This window comes from Nannospalax galili, unplaced genomic scaffold, assembly GCF_000622305.1.
Source record: "Nannospalax galili isolate Female #2095 unplaced genomic scaffold, S.galili_v1.0 scaffold32, whole genome shotgun sequence".
NCBI lineage: Eukaryota > Metazoa > Chordata > Mammalia > Rodentia > Spalacidae > Nannospalax > Nannospalax galili.
The window spans coordinates 5,282,983-5,304,046 of NW_008335297.1; the positions used below are offsets into that span (position 1 = coordinate 5,282,983).

Below are 21,064 nucleotides of genomic sequence, written 5' to 3' on the forward strand. Positions count from 1 at the left end.
CTACTGTAAGCAAGATATAAGGACTTTGTAATAGTAAGCAGTCTTGACCCTTAATGACACCTATCACAATAGTAATTCTATCTTGCCCTAATATTTTGCTTTATGGTGCCCTAAATTAGGACATACAGTTCCTATACTTAATTCTTCTATATTGTTATCACCTGGATAATTATAATCTATAATTGTATTTTATGATCCCTAAGGTTTATCCTTGTTTCAGTTTTCAACTGTTATATGACCTATAATGCTTTGAAACATTATATGTTGTATATGTTATTCAAAATATATGAATAAAAGCTAAAAGCATACACCATTTTTACTGACAGCCCTCACCTATAACCTAAGTGCATTCCTTATGGATCATTGCATGCTTTCTGTGAATATGAAGCATAAATGGTATTCAATCAGATAAATCTTAAGAAACACATCTTAAAAAACAAGTTAAGGGGGCTGGGAGATGGCGCAGTGGTTAAGAGCACTGGCTGCTCTTGCAGAGGACCTGGGTTCAGTTCCTGGCACACACATGGTAGATAACAACAACCTGCTAACTCCAGTTCAAGGAGATCCAGCACCTTCTTCCTGTCTTCCACAGGCATTGTACACAGGTGGTGCATTTACATGCAGGCAAAACACTTATGCACACAAAAATAAAAGTTTAAAAGCCAGGCGTGGTGGTGGCGCATGCCTTTAATCCCAGCACTCAGGAGGCAGAGGCAGGCGGATCTCTGTGAGTTCAAGGCCAGCCTGGTCTACATAGCGAGTTCCAGGACAGCTGGGGCTACAGGGAAACCCTGTCTCAAAAAGACCAAAAAAAAAAAAAAGTTAAAAAATTAAAAAAAAGAAAAAAGCTAATAACACATGCTTTATAATCTTTCCCTGATACTTATTTTGGACTAGGTGCTCACTAAGGATGACTCAAAAGGACTTATTTGTTCTTATTTAGTGGAAAGAAGAAGCAATCATTTCTACCAATTCCTATCAATTACCTCATAAATGTCTACCTGTGTCTTTGAGGGGTGCGTGTGTGTGTGTGCACACTGGTGCAGTTGCCTGTGGAGGCCAGAGGTCAGTGTCAGGTATCTTCCTTTATCTATTTCCACCTTATTTTTTGTTAGATTCTTTTATTTACTGTGTGTGTACACAAGTGCATGAGAGTCTGTGCTAAGGTGTGTGTGGAGGTCAGAGAACAAGTTTTAAGAGTGGCCCTCTCCTGCTACATGGGTCCTGAGGATCAAACTCAGACTATCAGGCTTGATGGGAAGGGTCCCGTAGTGAACCACCTCACCATCTTGTACTTTCTTTTTTTTTGAGTCAGGGTCTCTCACCAAATCTGGAGTTCACCATTTAAGCTAGACCGGCTGGCCAACAGTAAGCCCCTGGGATTCACATGTCCCTCCCCTCTCTACCTATGCCCTGTGTTCCCCAGTATTGGGGTCACAGATGTATGCCATCATGCCTGGCTTGTACATGGATGCCAAAGATCCTATTTCACTCTGCCTTCTGGATCAATCTCCCCAGCCCCACTCATAAATGATTTTTACCAACGGTAATGTATACATTATGCAACTACATAGCTTAAGTTTTCAGATGACAGGCAAATTGGCCTAAAGTTTATAGAAAATACAAACTTAAGTATGTTCTATCTGGCCAAACTGTCTCTGAATTGAGATACTGTAAGTTGAACTTCAGACACCTCCAGTAATGTAACTGGAGTCAGCTAGGCCAAGATCTTTATTCTCAAGATCTTCTACTCAAGAGAAGTGACAGGTCTAGGACTCTCTCAATAAAGAAAACAGTGAGTGTCAAAGTGGGATATACAGGCATAGCAATGGTATTCAATCAAGATAAAAACACAGATATGGGCTGGGGATGGTGGTGCACGCCTTTAATCCCAGCACTCAGGAGGCAGAGGTAGGCCAGCCTGGTCTACATAGCAAGTTCTAGGCCAGCTGGGGCTATAATGAGACCCAGAAACAAACACACACACACACACACACACACACACACGATTTAGAGATCATTGTTTGGACAGGAATTAGAAGTGAGGGAATGCTAGACAGTTAAAAAAAGATATAGCTGAAACTCAGATTTTCTAGGAAAAATGTGTAGTATAAGAAGATTCCACGGCTGGAGAGATGGCTCAGCGGTTAAGAACACTGACTGTTCTTGCAGAAGACCCAGGTTCGAATCCCAGCACCCACTGGGAGCTAACAACTGTCTGTAACTCTAGTTCCAGGGGATCCGACAGCTTCTTCTGTCTTCCGTGATGGGTGCACTTACCTACATGTAGGCAATACACACATACACATAAAATAAAAACAGTAAATAAAATATTTTAGCCAGGCATGGTGGCCCATGGCTTTAATCCTAGCACTTGGGAGGCAGAAGCAGGAAGAGGATCTCTGTGAGTTCAAGGCCAGCCTGGTCTACATAGTGAGTTCCAGGACAGCTGGGGCTACAGGGAGACCCTGTCTCAAAAAGACCAAAAAAAAAAAAAAGTTTCCAGGAGGGAGGAATTAGTTAGCAAATAAACTGCATTCCTGAAATTCACTGGGAAGTACTACTTTCTGTGAGTCTATGAGTCACCTTGGGTCAAGTATCTTGTGAGGTGACACAAGAAACCCTTGATTTCAATGCCACTGAATTTTATAAGTTCAAGGAGAAGATGGTGCAGAAAGAGGGAAGAAAGCTTCTGCCCTTCCCAAAGTGAAGGCACTGAAAGCCAAGAAGGCAGTATTGAAGGATGTCAACAATCCCAAAAAGGAACTCTGCACATCACCCACCTTCCAGTGGCCCAACACCCTGTCGCTTGGGAGACAGCCCAAATACCCTTGCAAGAGCATCCCCTGGGAAAACCAAGCTGGACCTCTGTGCCATCAAGTCCTCCTGACCAAGTCTGCCATGAAGAAGATAGAAGACAACAATATACTTGTATTTACTGTGGATGTTAAGACCAATAAGCACCAGACCAGAGTCTGTGAAACTCAGATTGATATGGTCCAAGTTAAGACCCTGATCAGGCCTAAGAGAAGTTCGAAGGCTAGAGTATGTTTTATGTTTATGGGTCCATATCCTAACTTGTTTCTAATGTAGCCTCAAGTCATTAGGAATAAAACACAGTTAGAACCTTCAACCTTCTATTACCCCTTCACTGTCAGCAAAAGAACAATTATAGCTTTTTATCAGTGTCTATGCTGCTCTTCTGGAAAAAGGAGAGGAAGGTAGAAAAACTATTGACTAATCTTGTTAAGTTATATAAAGAGGTTTTTTCTATTAGGTGAATACATATTCATAAGGTATATATAACTGTTAATGGTCTATTTTGGCTAACAGTGGATTTAACTGGTGAAACAGGATTGTTCAGATTGGAAGCTTCTGGTTTGACACAGCTAGGAGATATTAATCTACCATATAGTATCTTTTAGTGGTGGCATTTCAGTGGTAGCAATGGGGAAACCTGACTCATCAAAACAGGACCTGAGTAGAGCTATTCTACTAGAACTGAAGCTTATATTTAATTGATCAGAGATGGTCAACTTGAAGTGGAATTGGGGGCAACAATGAAAACAAGAAGTACGTATTAAAATTTCATAAAGCAGTATATTCATGCTAATTTGGAAGAGGAGGTATATCAGGACTCTGCAACGGACAACAGGATGGTCTAAGTCTACGAAATAGAGATCTATAAAGAGCTTTAGATCAAAAAACTCCAGTACAAAATACCAGATTGCTTTTTAAAAATATTTTATTATTTTTATTTTATGTGCGTTAAGTATCGCTTGCACGTATGTGCACCCCTGTTGTACAATGCCTGTGGAGGTCAGAACACGGAGCTGAATTTCCTTGGAACTGGAGTTATGGACAGTTCTTAACTGTAGGTGCTGCAAGAGCAGCCAGTGCTCTTAAATGCCAAGCCGTCTCTCCAGCCCCAATACTGGATTGTTAAGCAAAGCTTGGAGGTCATTCTATGTCGGACTCACAGATCTGAGCATAATATTGAATAAAAACTCCATCTCTTTCTTTAAGAATTTAGCTACATCTAATTCTGTAGACTACTTGGTCTGGGATCATTTTCCAGAAGAGACATTTTAGTAATATAAAAATATTTTTCTTTTTTTTCTTTTTTTGATACAGAGTCTCACTATGTAGTCCTGGATAGCCTCGAAGTGATAACCCTGCCTCCGCTCCCTAGTGCGTCACCATGCCCACCTCAAATAATTTAACTTTTAACATTTTGTTCAGGTTGCAAATATTTTAAATTATGTGTTGGGGGGTGAGGAGGATGTGCACATGACCATAGGTGTAGAAGAGGGCATCGGATGCCCTGGAGCTGGAGTTACAGGAAGTTGTGAGTCATTCTCAAACGGGTACTGCGAACCCCAGGTCCTCTGCAAGAGCTGTAAGTGCTCTTAGCCATGGAGTCATCTCTCCAGCACTTTTAACATTTTTTATTAATCAGAAGTAAAAAGCTTCTAAGGTGACATTTTACCTGTTCTAGCAGTGCTGTTTGCCTTTCCAGAGCTACACAAGCATTCCCATTAATTTGCTCTGAAGTTTTCATGCGCTTAACATTTTCTTTGTTTGCTGAAAATGTCCTCTTCTGATTATGGCCTTCAGGAGAAAGAAACATTAAGAGATAAAAATATTCCTTCAAAGAAGGAAACAAAAACTCTCTAATTTAGGGAGTCTAGAGAGCCTAATCAAATGGAAAAACTAAAATGTGACAATAGCAGCATTTAAAAAAAAAGTAATTTTTAAAGTAAATTTAAGTGCACAAAAACTTTCCCACCACTATTCTTTAAAAAAAAGAAATTTTAGTCTTTAATACCAGCACTCAGGAGGCAGAGGAAGGCAGACCTCTGTGAGATCAAGGCCATCCTGCAGTACACAGTAAGTTCCAGGGCTGCAGGGAGATCCTGTCTCAAAAAGACCCCAAAAAATTTTTATTTGAAGGGCTGGAGAGAGAGCACAGCAGTTAAGAGCACTGCTGATCTTCCAGAAGACCTGGGTTGAGCTCCCAGAATCCACATGGCAGCTAACAACCATCTAAAACTCTAGGGGATCTGATGCCCTCTTCTAGCCTCTGCAGGCACTGCATGACATGAGTGCACTTACATACATGCAGGCAAAAACACTCATACACATAAAATAAATAAATTTATTAAAAAAGGAAACCAAAAAGAGCAAGTACTGCTCTTACAGAGGATCTGAGTTCTGTTCCCAGTATTCAAGTCAGGCAGCTCACAACTGCTTGGAACTCCAGTGATGCCTCTGAGAACATGAATACATAGCTACCAACATATCCACATACCCACAAGTACACATTTTTTTAAAAAATCGTTAAAAAAGACTTGGGGGTGGGGAGACTGGAGAGATGGCTCAGTGGTTAAGAGCACTGACTGCTCTTGCAGAGGACAAAGGTTCAAATCCCAGCACCCACACGGTGGCTAACAACCATCTGTAACTCCAGTTCTAGAGAATCCGGTACCTTCTTCTGACCTTCTCAGGCACTGCACGACACGGGTGCACTTACACACATGCAGGCAACACACTAATACACATTAAAAAAAGAAAAAAGACTTAGGGGGTGGGTTGAAAGATGGCTCAGCAGTTAATAGCACTTGCTGCTCTTGTGTAGGACCCAGGATCACGTCCCAGTACCCACTTGGAGGCTAACAGTCATCCATAATTCCAATTCCAGGAGGTCCAAGCCCTCTTCTGGCCCCTGCAGGCAATGTGTGACGTGGGTGTACTTAATATACATGCAGACGAAACACTCAAAAATAAATTTAAAACGTTTCTAAGAATAACATTTTTATTTGTATGCGTATGCAGATGTCCAGGAAGAGGAAATCAGGTCCTTGGACAGGAATTACAGGCGGTTGTGAGCCACTCAATGCGGGTGCTGGGAACTTGAATCCTCAGAGAGCAGCAATGATTCTTAATCACAGAACAATCCCTCTAGCCCTTATTTTGCTAGCTTAATGATTTTTTTTAAATTTTATTTTTATTTAATGTGTATGGATGTATTGCTGGCATGTAGGTAGATGCACCCATGTTGTGCAGTTCTTGCAGAGGTCAAAAGAGGGTGTTGGATCCCCTGGAACTGGAGTTAGAGACAGTTGTTAGCCACCATGTGGGTGCTGGGAATTGAACCCAGGTCTTCTGCAAGAGGAGTCAGTGCTCTTAGCTGTTGGGCCATCTCTTGAGCCCCACTACTTTAATGACTTTATAACTCCAAATTTCTTTCTTTTTTAGACAAGGTCTCACTGTATAGCCCTAGTTGTTCTGGAACTCTCTATACAGACCAGATAGGCTCAAATTAGAGCTCTACCTGCCTTTGCCTTTGTCCAGTCAGAACTTCCTTTTTGAATTACTTAGCTTCCCTCCAGGTATCTCTCTGTATTTGGTACATAGAGCCACACCTATGAATTAACTCTGTATTGCTACTTATCATCTTGGCAATATAAGTCAATTATAAGTCAATTCTATGGGAGAAATGGGATCACAATTTTTTAAAACCCTCTCTAGGGGAGTTCACAAGGCTCCAACCCTTTGAGGAGCTATGGGCAGTTAATGTTTGCAGGTGGACATTTTATTTAGTGGTATAGTCACTGATAAGCTGCCCATTCTCCTGTGAATAAATTTATGCTCATGTAAGTAACCCTAATTAAAATCACTGGGTAAAAAAGTAGTCTTGGGCTGGGCGTGGTGGTATACAAGCCTTTAATCCTAGCACTTGGGAGGCAGAGGACTCTGAGAGTTCAAGGCCAGCCTACTCTACATAGTGAGTTCCAGGCCAGCTGGGGCTACAAGGAGACCCTGTCTCAAAAAGACCAAAAATAAATAAATAAATAAATAAATAAATAAATAAATAAGCAAGCAATAAAAATAGACTCTCTTGCCATGTTGGGAATGATCCAGGGTTTTATATATGGTAGACAAATGTTTATCGATGAGCTACATTGCTAATCTTATGAACGACGACTTTGGAAGAACAGAATCAAGAAGAGTGGGAGGACGATGGACAATAATAGGGGCTGGTATATGATCAAAATACTTTATGCCCATACATCTTTTTATATGTAGTAAATTGTAATTTAAATTGATGCAAAGACTATAAACTCCTTTTTTACAAATAAACTGATCAAGCAAAACAGACACAAACAGTAACTAATCAGGCTGTCTCTGGACCTCATTTTCTTTTCTTTGTCTATAAACATAACCTATCCATGTGATGGAAAGGATGGGGGCGTTGTTTTTTGGATACAGGGTCTCATATAGCCCAGGTTGGCCTTGAATTTTCTATGTATCTGAGGATGACTAGACTTCTAAACCTCCTGTCTCTACCTCTCCTTAGTGCTGGAATTATAGGCATGTACCACAAGGTCCATTTTATGTGGTGCCAGGAATTAAACCTAGGGCTTTGGGAACACCAAGCAAGCTGCCAAATTGTAGAGTTGCAATAAAACTACAAATAAAGTCAACTGAGTTCATTGAGATTAACTATAATTTTCCCCTTTAACAATACACTCAGGAGGCAGAAGCCTACCTGGTCTACACAGTGTGGTCCACACCAACTGAGGCTACATGTAGACCCTGTCTCAAAAAGACCAAAAAAAAAAAAAATAATAAAATAAATAAGTAAATAAATAAATCCAGGAATTTTGCTTTTATCATGAGACTCTGGAATTTGCTTCTAAACTGGAAAACCATCTTGTCAATTCTCTTGTCATCCAAGACATTCTGAGCTATACCATCCAATAACATAAGGAGCCACCAAGTGGACTTTTTAGTACAATTCTCTTCATGTTCAAAAAAGGATCTTAATAGATTTGACTGATGTTTAAAATAAGTTTCAGAAGTGTTCCAGGAATCTTTTGCCTCCAGTATAGAGAATTCACTAGAATCTATTGTTTTCCTTGGCTTTGAGAAAAGGTCATACAACTTATTCATCAATGTTTCCTGGTCCTGTTTCTGAACCAACAATTTCTTCTACTGATTTTATTAAATTCTGGGAGAATGCTACACTTTTCCATGACAATACTGAACTATCAGCCAGGCGTGGTGGTGCATGCCTCATGAGGCAGAGGCAGGTGGATCTCTGTGAGTGCAAGGCCAGCCTGGTCTATATGGTGAGTTCAAGGCCAGCTAGGGCTACAGGAGACCCTGACTCGACCAAAAATAAAGAAAATACTGATCTGTCATTAGAGTTAAATGAGGACTCAACATTTTCAGAATGTCTACACTTGCTAGTTATAAGCCCAGTACGTAAGTTCTGATTACCATTTGGAATATCTCTTTCCACTGTTGTTTTCAGAACTTCAACATTCTTTGCCTTATTGAGGCTCTCCAACTGCTTCCGGCAACTTGTAGGCATTGTTTTTTTGGCTTTTAATACCTTCTGTTTTTTCTGGTCTGCACTTGCCATTCTTCGTATCCTAGAAAATATATTTAACATGAGACCTTGCCTCAAAAAACAAAACAAAAATTTAAATCATTTCTCCAGTGAAATAAAGTTATTTGTAACATTAAAATAATCCTGACTTATCTAGAAGCCCTTGAGAGGGAACAGACACTGATTCTAACCACTCCAACGGCTCTCAAAATACCTGAAAGCAAATCCTGCTCGAGTCTAGCCTTGGCAAACAAAAGAAAAATGAGGAAGAACCCAATAGAGGGATGCTTTCGGAAGCCCTTGTCAAGAAATTCCAATGGACTCTCATATGAACATTTGAAAATTACCCTGTTCTGTTTTCTAGTTCCCTGTCTAGGACTTGTAATGCTAATTACTCTTGCCTTTACTTTTCCCTCACCAAAAAAAAAAAAGAAAAAGTTATGCAAGTTGGGAGTCTTTTAGATAGCCTCACTGAAGGCGTACCCCAATTGCCTCACCCTGCGTCCCTGTTCAGCATGGAAGACACCAAAGTGGTCTGCATCTCAATTCCCTATCCACAAGTTGGGTAACCTCTTCAGAGGATGGTGTGATAAGAACAGGACGTAGGAATTGGCTAGGCAATTAGGGTAAAAAGACCCCAAAGAAAAGTAGCCAGTTTCTTGGCTAAAAGTCACAATGTCCTTGGGCCTCTTAGCAACATACTCTGTTCCAAAGGCCAAAAATGTCTGAAGTATTTGGGAGCTTTTATCTAATCCTTAAAAGATTTTAGGGTTACCTCTTCAGAGGGGAGAATGTTAGAGTAGCAAAAAGCCCCATAAAAAAAGGAGTATATGAAGTTATCAGAAAAAAGTGGTGGGGAGATATGGGAGGAGCTGGAGGAGAGGGAGTGGGCATGGATTTGATCAAAACACCTTATATACATGTATGAAATTCTCAATAAATTATTTAAAAAATTAATAATACTGAGACCATCTCTCTAAATTTAATTATTTCTATTTGGAATTTAGCATATATATATTATATATACCCCCTGCCTCTGCTTCCCAAGTTTTGGGATTAAATTTTGCATAAATAGTACTAATGAAGACAGTGATACCAACAGGACAGAATCAAAATCCAGAAAGAGCCTCACATAGAGTCTTGACTTATTTCAAGGATGATATTCTGGTCAAATGGGCGAAAGGATGGCATTAATATATGAAGGCCACCTAAACAGCTGTATGGGGTAGGGAAAAAATATATTAACCTAATCCCAACCTCACACTATTTCTATTTATTTGGCATGTAGAATTGGTTGTCCTGGAACTTTCAGAGATCCACTTACCTCTGCCTCCTAAGTTCTGGAATTAAAAGGTTGCACCACCACTCTGCCATTTTTTTCTTAATATTTTTGAACTCCAAAAGTTCCATAATGAAAGGAGTTATGTCCTAATAAACCTAAATTGAAATGCACTTAATATCCCAAATAAGCCCACTTTAAAATCTACCAAAAAAAAAAAATCATTTTTGGCTTTTTTAAGAGACTCATGTAATTCAGCTTGGCCTTAAACTCATTAAGGATGGCCTTGAATTCCTGATCCTCCTGTCTCCGCCTCCCCAGTGCTGGGACTGTAGACATGTACTACCACATCTTATTTTATGCAGTGCTAGGGATTGAATCCAGAGCTTCATGTGCACTACCATGCTGGGTTAAAAGTTGAAAAGAATCTTAAATCTAATAAAACCAATGTAATATTGGGGGAAAAAAGTTCAATCACTATAACCCAAGAGGTTCTTTTCTCTTTTTGGTACAATGATCTTCTAACTTAACTAAGTCTTTTATCTGAAAAAGATTTTTTTTTGGTGGGGGGGGGCTAAGAGAGATGGCTCAGCTGTTAAGAGCACTAGCTGTTCTTGCACAAGATCTGGGTTCAAATCCTAGTACCCATACGGCAGTTAACAGCCATCCACAACTCCAGTGTGGGGGATAGATGCCTTCTGTCTTCCTTGGGCACTCCACAACACGGGTGCACTTACATACATGCAGGTATAAAGTTTATGCACATAAAAATAATTTAAAAATGTATTTTTATAAAAAGAGAAAAGTTATTTTATGTGAGTGCTCTGCCTGCATGTATGGATATATGTAAGTGCACTCATGCACACAATCCCCACAGAGGCCAGAAGAGGGCATAGGATCCCCCAGAGCTGGAGCTATGGATGTTTGTTAGCTATCACGCTGGAGTTCAGAACCAAACCCGAGTCTTCTTCAGGGACAACCAGTGCTCTTAATCCTTGGGCCATTTCTCCAGTCCCATGCTTTTGTCTTCAATTTTTCAGTCCCCCATCTTCATTTTGAGACAGGGTCTCCCTGTAGTCCCCGCTGGCTGTTCTCGATCTCACAGAGATCCATCTGCCTCTGCCTCCTGAGCACTGGGATTAAAGGCATGCCACCATACCCAGCATAGTTTTTATGGATTCCTTAGATTTTTATACTTCACAATAAAAAAAGAAAGGATACAAATTTTTCTCTTTCCAATCTCAATGCTTTTAGTTCACTTTCATACCTATCTATCCTCACAAGATCCTTTGGAACAATGGTGAAGAGTTAAGAGCAGTTATCTTGTGTCCAATTTAGAAAGAAAACTTCCAATTTTTGACCATAAAATATATTACCTGTGGATTTCTCATAGATGCTTTTTGATAGATTGAATAAATTTAAACATTTCCTTATTTAGTTTATCATGAAGAGGCATTGTGGGGTAGGGATTGAGCATGGATGATAGAGTATTTGGTTAAAATGAACGAAGACATGGGTTTAATCCATCATACCACAGAGAATTCATGCATAGTAGCACAGGTCTGTAGTCTCAAGGCTGTGTGATCAGAATTCAAGGTTATCCTTGGCTACACAGTGAGTCTGAGGTTAGCCTGGGCTACATGAGGAAAAACACAGGCACTTAATTTTTTTTTAAAAGTCATTTAAGACTTTTGTAAGTGGCTGGAGAGATGGCTCTGAGGTTAAAAGCACTGACTGTTCTTGCAGAGGACCCAGGAGAATCGCTGTGAGTTTGAGGCCAAAATTGGCTACATAGCAAATTCCAGAGCAGTCAGGCCTATTGTAGCAAGACTGTTCCCCTGTACTGTCTTGCTATGTTGCCTTGGTTGGCCTCAAACTCAGGCCAGTCCTGCCCCAGTCTTCTGTGTCCTGAGGTTATAGGCACTTGTTACCTTCCTAACACCTTGTCTTTGCCATCATGAGTTTTACCCTCATGAAGCAAGAACCCTGCCTCTGCTTCCTGAGGTCTGACATTACAGGCACAAGCTTACTATGCCTGGCTAGACCCAGTTTAAAAAGCCAGGTGTGGTGGCGAGGAGGTAGAGGCAGGCAGATCTCTGAGAGTTCAAGGCCAGCCTGGTCTACAAAGTGAGTTCCAGGATAAGGATAGCTGGGGCTACAGGGAGACCCTGTCTCAAAAAGACCAAAAAAAAGAAGAAAACCATTGGTCACAGCAAATGAAATGTGTATCTGTAGACAATCACTGCAAAAGGACTATGATAAGCAACTGTCTTCTGACCTCCACATAAAAACCATGGCGTGTGTGTGCCTGCACAAAAAAACACAAACTTCAAGAAAATATGGTGGAGGGTATGGTGGTGCATGCCTTTAATCTCAGCAGAGGCAGGCAGATCTTTGTGAGTTCAAGGCCAGCCTGGTCTTGAATATAGTGAGTTTCGGGCCAGCTGGTGCTACAAGGAGACCCTATCTAAAAAAAAAAATCAAAAAATATTCTTTGGGGCTGGAGAGACGTCTCGGTGGTTAGGAGCACTGACTGTTCTTGCAGAGGACCCAGGTTTGATTCCCAGCACCCACATGACAGCTATGAACCGTCCTTAACTCTAAGTTCCAGGGAATCCTATGCCCTCTTCTGAGCTCCACAGCATTGTATAATATGGTGCACACATATACATGCAGGCAATACACTTATACACATAAAAAAATTTTTTTTTTAGAAAAGAAAAAAATATGGAATTGAAGATTGACATCAAGTACAGGGTAAATAAGGCAAGGAAAACCAAAAAATTCAAAATGTAACTAGAATCCATCAGCTGTTAAACAAATCATTTCCAAAAAGGCATTGCTTATGCTTATTTTATATTTATTTGTGTATTGCCTGAATGTATATAAGTGCACCTGTGTCATGCAATGCCTGTGGAGGGCAGAAGAGGGCACTGGATCCCCTGGAATTGGGGTAATGGACGGTTGTTAGCTGCCATGTAGAGTTGATTTGAACCCAGGTCTTCAGCAAAAACAGTGAGGTTTTTTTTTTTTTTTTTTTTTTTTTTTGGTCTTCAAGACAGGGTCTTCCTGTAGCTCTAGCTGGCCTAGAACTCGCTATGTAGACCAGGCTGGCCTCAAACTCAGAGATCTACCTGTCTCTGAGTGCTGGGACTAAAGGTGCATGCCTCCATACCCAGCCAATTAGTGCTCTTAACTGCTGAGCCATCTCTCCAGCCCTGCTTATGCATTTCTAGTGTGGTAGAAATCAATCTTAGGATCTGATCTGTAAGGCTGAAACTTTTAGAGCCTAATTTGATTAAGGTCAGACTCAACTCTTCTAAATAAAAAAGGGATAAACAAGATGAAAGGCATCATTCACAGTTGAATTCGGTGTATGAAATTAGTCCTTTAGTCCGTGGCTTAATTTTCACATTTGAAATTACATGAATTATCTTGTGTCTTGTACATTCTTCCTTATTTTTTGAATATTGTCACAGGTCATTTGCTACCTTTGATACAACATGAAAACAGGAAATTCCAATGTAGAGTAAGTTTAAGTGAAAATGACAATTTTTCAAACATGAATTGTTCAGCATATTTTCTGTATCTAGTCTCCTAAATCTTGACATTCTATCAAGATTAAGATTGAATCTTTAAGATTCTATCAATCTTAAAACAAACCCATTGTGTCATAAAACAACATGTGTGACCTATTTTGAAAACTTCATCTTCAATATAGTGACATGGAGGCAGAAGTGAGTTGCTTCATGTTCCTTGCCTGGTTTTTGTGAGACAGGTTCCCACTGTGTAGCCCAGGCTGGCCTTGAACAGCGATCCTCCTGCCTCTGCCTCCCAGGTTTAAAGGCATCCGCCATTATACTAGGAAGTTCATTTTCTTATGAAGAATTTATGCAGAGAGACCATTGTTTCCTTTGTTGAGACATATATTTTAACTTGTTTGCCAAAATTGGGAAAAGGTAACAAAGAATAATAAATTGTTATGTTTTCAGATACCCAAAAAACCAACTTCTATACTGAATGCGCAAATCCCACCACAGCTCACCGGACATGCTCCAGTATCCTGGCATTCTCACAGATTGCTCCAAATCGTGCTCCACTAATCTGTTTTCCTCCTAACACTTTACTGAGACCACCTGCAAGTCCCAGGTAACTGTCCTGCACACACCTAACTCTAAAAGAAGCAGTTAACTGCCCTGCCCCGGCTCTGTAAGTCCCAATTAACTGCCCTGCATTCACCTAACTCTTCAAGTCCCAGTTAGCTGTCCTGCCTGGGCACCTGGTTTCTTCGGATAAAATCGACTCTGTCAACCCAAGGACGCCTGGCCATAGGATGCCGAAGGTTGGGTTGGGACTCCATTTTATCAGTCCCCTTGCCAAGGGCCGTGACCAGAACTGATGGATCCCTCAGGCAGGAGGCTGCTCCCGAAGCTGCCCGACTCCCCAGTAAGCCTTCAAAAGCCGCCAGCGCTGGCGGGTCCGATCCGCCCCGAACCGGCCATGGCTCCGGTCCAGCACCTCGGGGCCCCACACCCCGCACGCCTCAGGTCAGCTGCCCGGCGCCGCTGCCTCCCGCCGTCCGGCCTCTGAAGGGCGAACGCCGCGGGCAAAGCCAGCGGCCCGGTCAACCGCCGCCTGTACGGACCCACCGCCTAGGCCCGGTGTACCTGCTGCCCCGCTGCTCCTCCACTGCGTCGCTCTCACCGCGGGGCCGATGCCGGCAAAATGAGTGGCAGGTGGTTTGCAGCGGAGGTAAATCTTCCCTCGCCCCGCCCCGTTCCCACCCCTAGCCAATGGCAGCGCGGAGGACGAGAGCCCGGCCAATCAAGGCGACGTGGGGCGGGGAGCACGCGAGGAGGAAAAAGCTAGCCTGTTGGAGGCGACGCAATGCTCGCCTCCTGGCGCTTCAGGCCTTGGAGGCTTCCTGCCAGGCCTGCACGGGAGCGGCTGGGCTAGGCTTAGCGAAGACGTGGGTGGCAGATAGGGAGTTATTACTAAGGAAACTTGATCGGGTTGTAGATTCGATTTGTGGAAATGTCGCAGTGTTCAAATGGAGCCTGGTGGCGCAGGCCTGTGATCAAGCACCTGGAGGCAGAGGCCCGAGGGTTTCGAACTCAAGGCTAGCCTGGGCAACCTAGTGAGACCCTGTCGTCAAATAACATCCCAGAAGCCTTCGGGAGACAGGGCGGGTGGCTGTGAGATCGAGGCCAGCCAAGGCTATGTAGTGAGGCCTGTCTCAATAATAAATAACCATCCACATAACATTTGTCCTAAATAAGTTTGTCACCCTCTTGAAATTGGCTGTTTTAAGAGCAGGAAAGCCATCGTAGGTGGATCTCTGAGGTGTTTGATGCGGGCCTGGCCTGCATGCCTGCTGTGCCTGGCAAGCTCCAGGTCTGCCAGGGCTACATAATGAGGTCCTGCCTCATTAAAAAAAAAAAAAAAAAAAGTGGTTCTGTTATGGTAGTTGGGGGTTACAGCTTGTGCCCCAACCAGCCAGGTTCAGTCGCCCACCCTCAATAGGCCAACTAATAGAGCCGAATTAATAGATGTTAGAGGCAAAACTGGGGTCAAGAGACCAACATGAAGATTAAACTATCCTGGCAAGGCAAACTTCGCTTCTGCACAAAAGGGTACACAGCCACCGAAGCAGGAGTGCAAACACACCCAGCCAAAATGGTGTCTACCTTTTATCCCTAAAACAAGGGACACTCAGCTCTTCTGCCTGTGCCAAGGTCACCCTTACAATCTACTCCCCTTTCAGTAATCAGTTCAAAAGAACAAAGAAAGGGTACTTGACTTGGTTAACAAGCTAAGCATTCCAGGAAACTGCTGCTGTAAACAGGGCTAGGGACATTCCAGGAAGTTCATTACATCTGGTACTACAAATGCATATTTCTTAAACAAAGAAACCTGGGAGTGAGGACCTTGAGAAACAGATTATTAACTCTGTTTAACAGAAAAGACTAGATTTCTTACATAAAGAAAAGCAGAAAAGTGAAATTTATTCAATGTGACCACATTGGGAAGAGGGACAAAGAGATCCAATGACTCCCCCAAGTCAGTTTTTGGGGTCCTGACACGAGGGTAGGATTTAAATAAAAAGCAAGAGATAGGCATAACTGCTGGGTGTGGTGGTGCACGCCTTTAGTCCCAGCACTCAGGAGGCAGAGGCAGGCAGATCTCTGTGAGTTTGTGGTCAGCTTGGTCTACATAGGGAGTTCCAGTCCAGCTGGAGCTACAGGGAGACCCTGTCTCAAAAAGACGAGAGAGAGAGAGAGAGGGAGGGAGGGAGAGAGAGAGGGAGAGAGGAAGAGAGAAGAGAGAAGAGAGAAGAGAAACATAACAGTCGGGCAAGGTGTGGTTGCCTGCCTACAGTCTGCCTGGGGCTCAGCTCCTGGTCTCTCCTCCAAGGTCAGGCTCTCCTGCAAGGTCACCTGACAAGTTGTCTCTGAGAAGTGCCTCCTTTGCAAGCCCCAGGCCTTGTGTCATTTCCTCTCCCAGCTGGAGATTCCTGCAGAGATTCGACCTTCATTCTTTCAGTAGATGGCCAGAGAAGTGTCTTTTTACAATGAATAGCAGGAATCCTTTTTCTTCTCTAAATTGTTGTAGATACCCGCTATCTGAGATTGAGTTAGAGTTTGTGAAGCTTGATACTTAATGATATCCTCTGGGGTGTTATCCTGATTCACTAGACAGGTAGTGAATGGTTGAGCACCTGGTGAGGGAAATGCCAGAAACATAACCATTAACCAATGAGATAAACCCATCATCCTGGAGGGCAAAGCTGCCTACCTGTACTTTTTATTCCTGGACACAAGAGAAATGAGGCAGGGTCAGACAACCTATATTAGGTCATTGATTGAACATAATTATCCCAGCATACTCCCCAAATGTGGACCAGAGTTCTGCACATTTTCCTTTCATAATAAGGAGATGCTTTTTTTTAAAAAAAAAAAACATTATGTGTATGAGTATTTTGTCCCCGTGTGTAAGCATGCCCATGTTGTACAATACCTTTGGAGGCCAGAAGAAGGCATCGGATCCCCTGGAACTGCAGTTACAGACAACTGTTAGCTGCCTTGTGGATGCTGAGAACTGAATCCAGGTCCTCTGTAAGAGCAGCCAGGGTTCTTAAAAGCTGAGCCATCTCATCTCTCCAGCCCAAGAAGATGGTTCTCAAAACAATTCTCTCAGGGGCTAGAGAGATGGCTTAGCCACATTGGGTGGCTTACAACTGCCTGTAACTTCAGCTCCAGAGGATCTGACACCGTTTTCTGGCCTCCAAGGGCATGTGCATATACATTTACACATATACACATGCACACACACACACACACACACACACACACACACACATACACATAAAATAGAAACCTAAATCTTAACAATTCTTTCAGGAGTCGTTAATAGAATTTTCCAGGAGAATCTGTAAATGTAACCTTTGAAACTGTGATCAAATGTAGCAGAGATGGAAACAGCAATCTGGCTCAGCAGGAAAAGGCATGTGCCCCCAAGCCTGAAGACCTGAGTACCATCCCTGGGACCCAACTGGAAGAAGAAGTTGTCCTTTGACATGTCATGTGTGCAACACACAGACACAAACCCAATTTAAATATTTTGTTGATTATTTTTTATTATTTTATGTGTATAAGTGTATTGCTTGCCTGTAAATGCATCTGGGTCATACAGTGCTCAGGGAGGTCAGAAGAGGGTGTTGGATCCCCTCGGGAACTGGAGATGATGGTTTTTAGCAGCAATGTGGGGGAACTGAACCTCAGTCCTCTCCAACAGCTTAACCACTGAGTCATCTCTCCCTAAATATAAAAAAATTAAAAAATACAGCAGTCTTGTCAAATATTACAAAAGTTGTCCAAAATGTAAAGCAGGGCTGATTCTTGCACAATTTTATTGTTTTGGAGAATTTTTTTTGTGGTGCTATGGATCAAAACCAAGACCTCAAGGTAGACATGTTGGCACATGTCTTTAGTCCCAGCTCTCAGGAGGCAGAGGCAGGCAGATCTCTGAATTTGAGGATAGCCTGACTATATAGCATGTTCCAGGGCCACCAGTCCCTACATAGTGGAAACATGTCTCAAAACAATAACAAACAAATAAACAAAAAGCTGCCCTGCATGATTGTGTATACCTTTAATCCCAGCACTTGGGAGGCAGAGGCAGGTGGATCTTGGTGAGTTCAAGGCCAGCCTGGTCTACATAGCAAGTTCTAGGCCAGCTGTGGCTTCTACAGGGAGCTCCTGTCTCAAAAAGACCAAAACAAACAAACAAACAAAAACCCCAAAAGAAAGCCAAGGCCTCTCAAATTCTACAGAAGCTCTACAGTAACTACATTCTGGGTCACTGAGTATTTTTGTTATATTTTTTTAGACAGGGTCTCAATACATCCTAGGCTAGCCTCAAACTTCCAAGTCCTCCAGTCTCTGCATCAGTGTGTGGGAATTGATGGGCAATGCTAACACATCAGGCTTGAAGAATAATTCTGAATAAAACTGAAGGGTATATAGAGGGTTGCTAAGAATGGGATATGGTGTGGGGGCTCTGGATTGGCACATTGCTTGTCTAGTATGCATGAAACCCTGGGTTTGATCTCCAATACCACACAAACCAGATGTGGTTTAGGAAATAGTGTGGAAAAACAAGTCAGGAGTCAGGAATTGGATCAACAGCACAGACAGGTTTATTGGGGAAAACCTGAGAAGGGCTCAGGTTAGGAGGAGGAAAAAAGGGAAGGCATGGCTATGATGGTAGGTAGGTGGGTGGCTAAGTTCTTTTGCAGACAGGGTTGGTATCTTATAATAGGGTTGGGTCTCAGTATGTGGTACAATGTACCATGCTGTTCTGAAGTACTTAGGATGTTTGTAGAACACCATGTGCTTCTTGGAACCTCAAAAAAAAAAAAAAAAAAACCACAGAGCTAGGGATGTAGCTCAATGGTAGAGCAATGGATTAGCATGCATAAGGCTCTAAGCAAAACCCCCACCAATGTGAGAAAAAAAAAAAACAACAGAAGTACAAACTTGCCAAACTTGCCTTTAATTCTGGTACTTGGAAGACAGAGGTATTAAAATCTTTGTGAGTTCAAAGCCAGCCTGGTCTACATGATGAGTTCAGTTCTGCCCAAGCTAAGCTACATAGTGAAACCCTATTTTGTTTTGTTTTTTTTAAAAAAGGACATTCTTTTTTAAAAATTTTTTCTTTTTTGGTCTTTTTGAGACAGGTGTTCTGGAACTCACTATGTAGACCACGCTGGCCTTGAACTCATAGAGAGTGAGTTCAAGTAGATAAAAATAAATATAAAGGCAGTTGGGGCTACAGGGAGACCCTCTCCAAAAAAAAAATATATTTTTTTTCTTTATATATGTATATATGACATACACTATGTATAACAGTGGATATGTCCTATTCACTCTGTTTCTCTGGGAACTTTAAAAAAATTATGTAGAGGGAAGCCACACATGCCACAGGTACACATGTGGTCAGAGGGTCAGAGGACAAATATGTGGAGTCAGTTCTCTTTTTCCACCTTTACATGGGTCCTAGGGATTGAACTCAGGTCCCAGGCTTGGCAGCAAGCACCTTTCCCCACTGAGCCATCTCACTGACGATCTATAGGGAACACTGACTGATGCTAAACAGTTAAAATGTAATGGAAACTGTGTCCATTTTATAAATTAACTCAGGCTGATCTGAACTCTTATCATAGATAAATTCTGGTATACCTAGAAATACAGACCTGTATTTAATCTTACCATAATTGATCTCTGGAATGTAGTGAGTTAAGATGTTTAAGTATTTTTACTATATTGTGTAATACTGTCCTCCAGGTATGATATGGCCCCTGCCCTGCAGGCTACTTGCACAAGATTGGGTCTGTTCTTTCCAAGTTGGAGTGGGGAATCTCATTCCCTCTCTTTTCCTCCCCTCCCTTCCCTGAAGACAGTGGCTGGGGGGAGAGGGCTTACTCTAAGGATCTATTAATAGTTAACGGTTGTGTGGTAGCACATACCTTTATTCCCAGCACTTGGAAGGCAGAGGCAGGAGGATCTCTGTGAATTTGAGGCCAGCTTGATCTACACAGTGCATTCAAGGCCAGCTACTACAAGGAGTCCCAGTCTCAAAAAGAACAAACAAAAAAGTTTCTAGGGGACTCAAGGTCCCATTCTAAAATCTATTGAGATTTACCACCTGTTAGGTGAGTGGCTCAAAAGACCCACTCTAAGGATCTAGTGACAGTTAACAGTTGCAGAGGGGAGAGGCTCAAGGCCCCATTCTAAGAACTATTGACAGTTAACAGTTGCTGGGGGAGGGACTCACAAGACCCATTCTAAGATCTATTGACAGTTAACAGTTGCTGGGGGAGGGACTCACAAGATCCACTCTAAGGATCTATTAACAGTGGACAGTTGCTAGAATTTCTTTAGTACTATAGTTGCACCTAAACTGCCCATTGTCCTGTAAGTGACTTCAATTACACTGATTCACCAAACTACACTTGGGTGAGTGTTTGCTTTTTCATTGTTGGGTGCCCTGGAGTGTTAGAAGTAGAAACCTGCCTCAACAGATGCAGACAGCTTTATTAGCTAACATGGCGTATCTGAAGTAGACTATTTCTCCTCAGAAAAAGTTCACACATGATGTATCAAGCAGATGGTATCTATTAGAATTGCTTGCTATGAAATGCTCTTTATGTTGTTTTTTTTGAGATGGGGTCTCCCTGTGGCTGGCCTGGAACTCACTATGTAGACCAAGTTGGCCTTGATCTCAGAGATCCCTCAGCCTCCTGAGTGTTGGGGTTTAAGGTATGTGCCACCGTGTGCAGCAAAGTGCTTGATATATATCTAAACTAAAGGACATAGTTTAGTAATGTTGCCAGAAGGGCATAAAATATTGGTAAGGGCTTGGCCTGTAGCCTGCCCACCACCCTGGTATCCTGCCCACCCTGCCTGCCCAGGCCTGGACACTCCCCACCACAGCCATCTGAGTGCTGTGCACTGGACTAGCACTTCTCTTGGTGCCTAAATTCACTGAGAAACATGAATGGATAACAACAGAGAACTTGAACAGTGGGGATCAGCAATTTTACACAGGAAGCTTTAGGAAATGCCTCCTGAAGTTGGGACAAAATTGAAAAAAGCAGGATGTTTGGTGCTTTAGAAAGTGTGAAAGCTGCCTGCGAACTCTAGTCTCCCCTGTCAGGAGAGATAACTGAAGTTAACAAAGCACTTGTGAATAATCCAGGACTTGTCAACAAATCCTGTTATGGAGATGGCTGGCTGATCAAGATGATGCTAAGTGACCCTTCAGAGCTGGATGAGCTAATGAGTGAAGACATGTATGAGAAACAGGTAAAATCCATTGAGAAGTGA

At 42.3% G+C, this 21,064-nt stretch overlaps 1 protein-coding gene and 1 pseudogene across 3 annotated transcripts in view; one reads left to right on the plus strand and one right to left on the minus strand.

Annotated features, from left to right (window-relative positions):
• Atf7ip2 (activating transcription factor 7 interacting protein 2) overlaps positions 1–14,411 on the minus strand; it is a 39,415-nt gene extending 25,004 nt beyond the window's left edge. For all 3 annotated transcript variants that reach the window (XM_008829941.1, XM_017797339.1, XM_008829940.1), the window contains exons 1-3: positions 14,345–14,411; positions 8,287–8,441; positions 4,490–4,611 (exon numbers count right to left, since the gene is read on the minus strand). In XM_008829941.1, coding sequence (XP_008828163.1) covers positions 4,490–4,611; positions 8,287–8,431 — 267 coding nt within the window. In that variant the 5' untranslated portion in view covers positions 8,432–8,441; positions 14,345–14,411. The remainder of the gene's footprint in view (positions 1–4,489; positions 4,612–8,286; positions 8,442–14,344) is intronic.
• Positions 14,412–14,470: 59 nt separating this feature from the next.
• On the plus strand, positions 14,471–21,064 carry LOC115069780 (annotated as a pseudogene).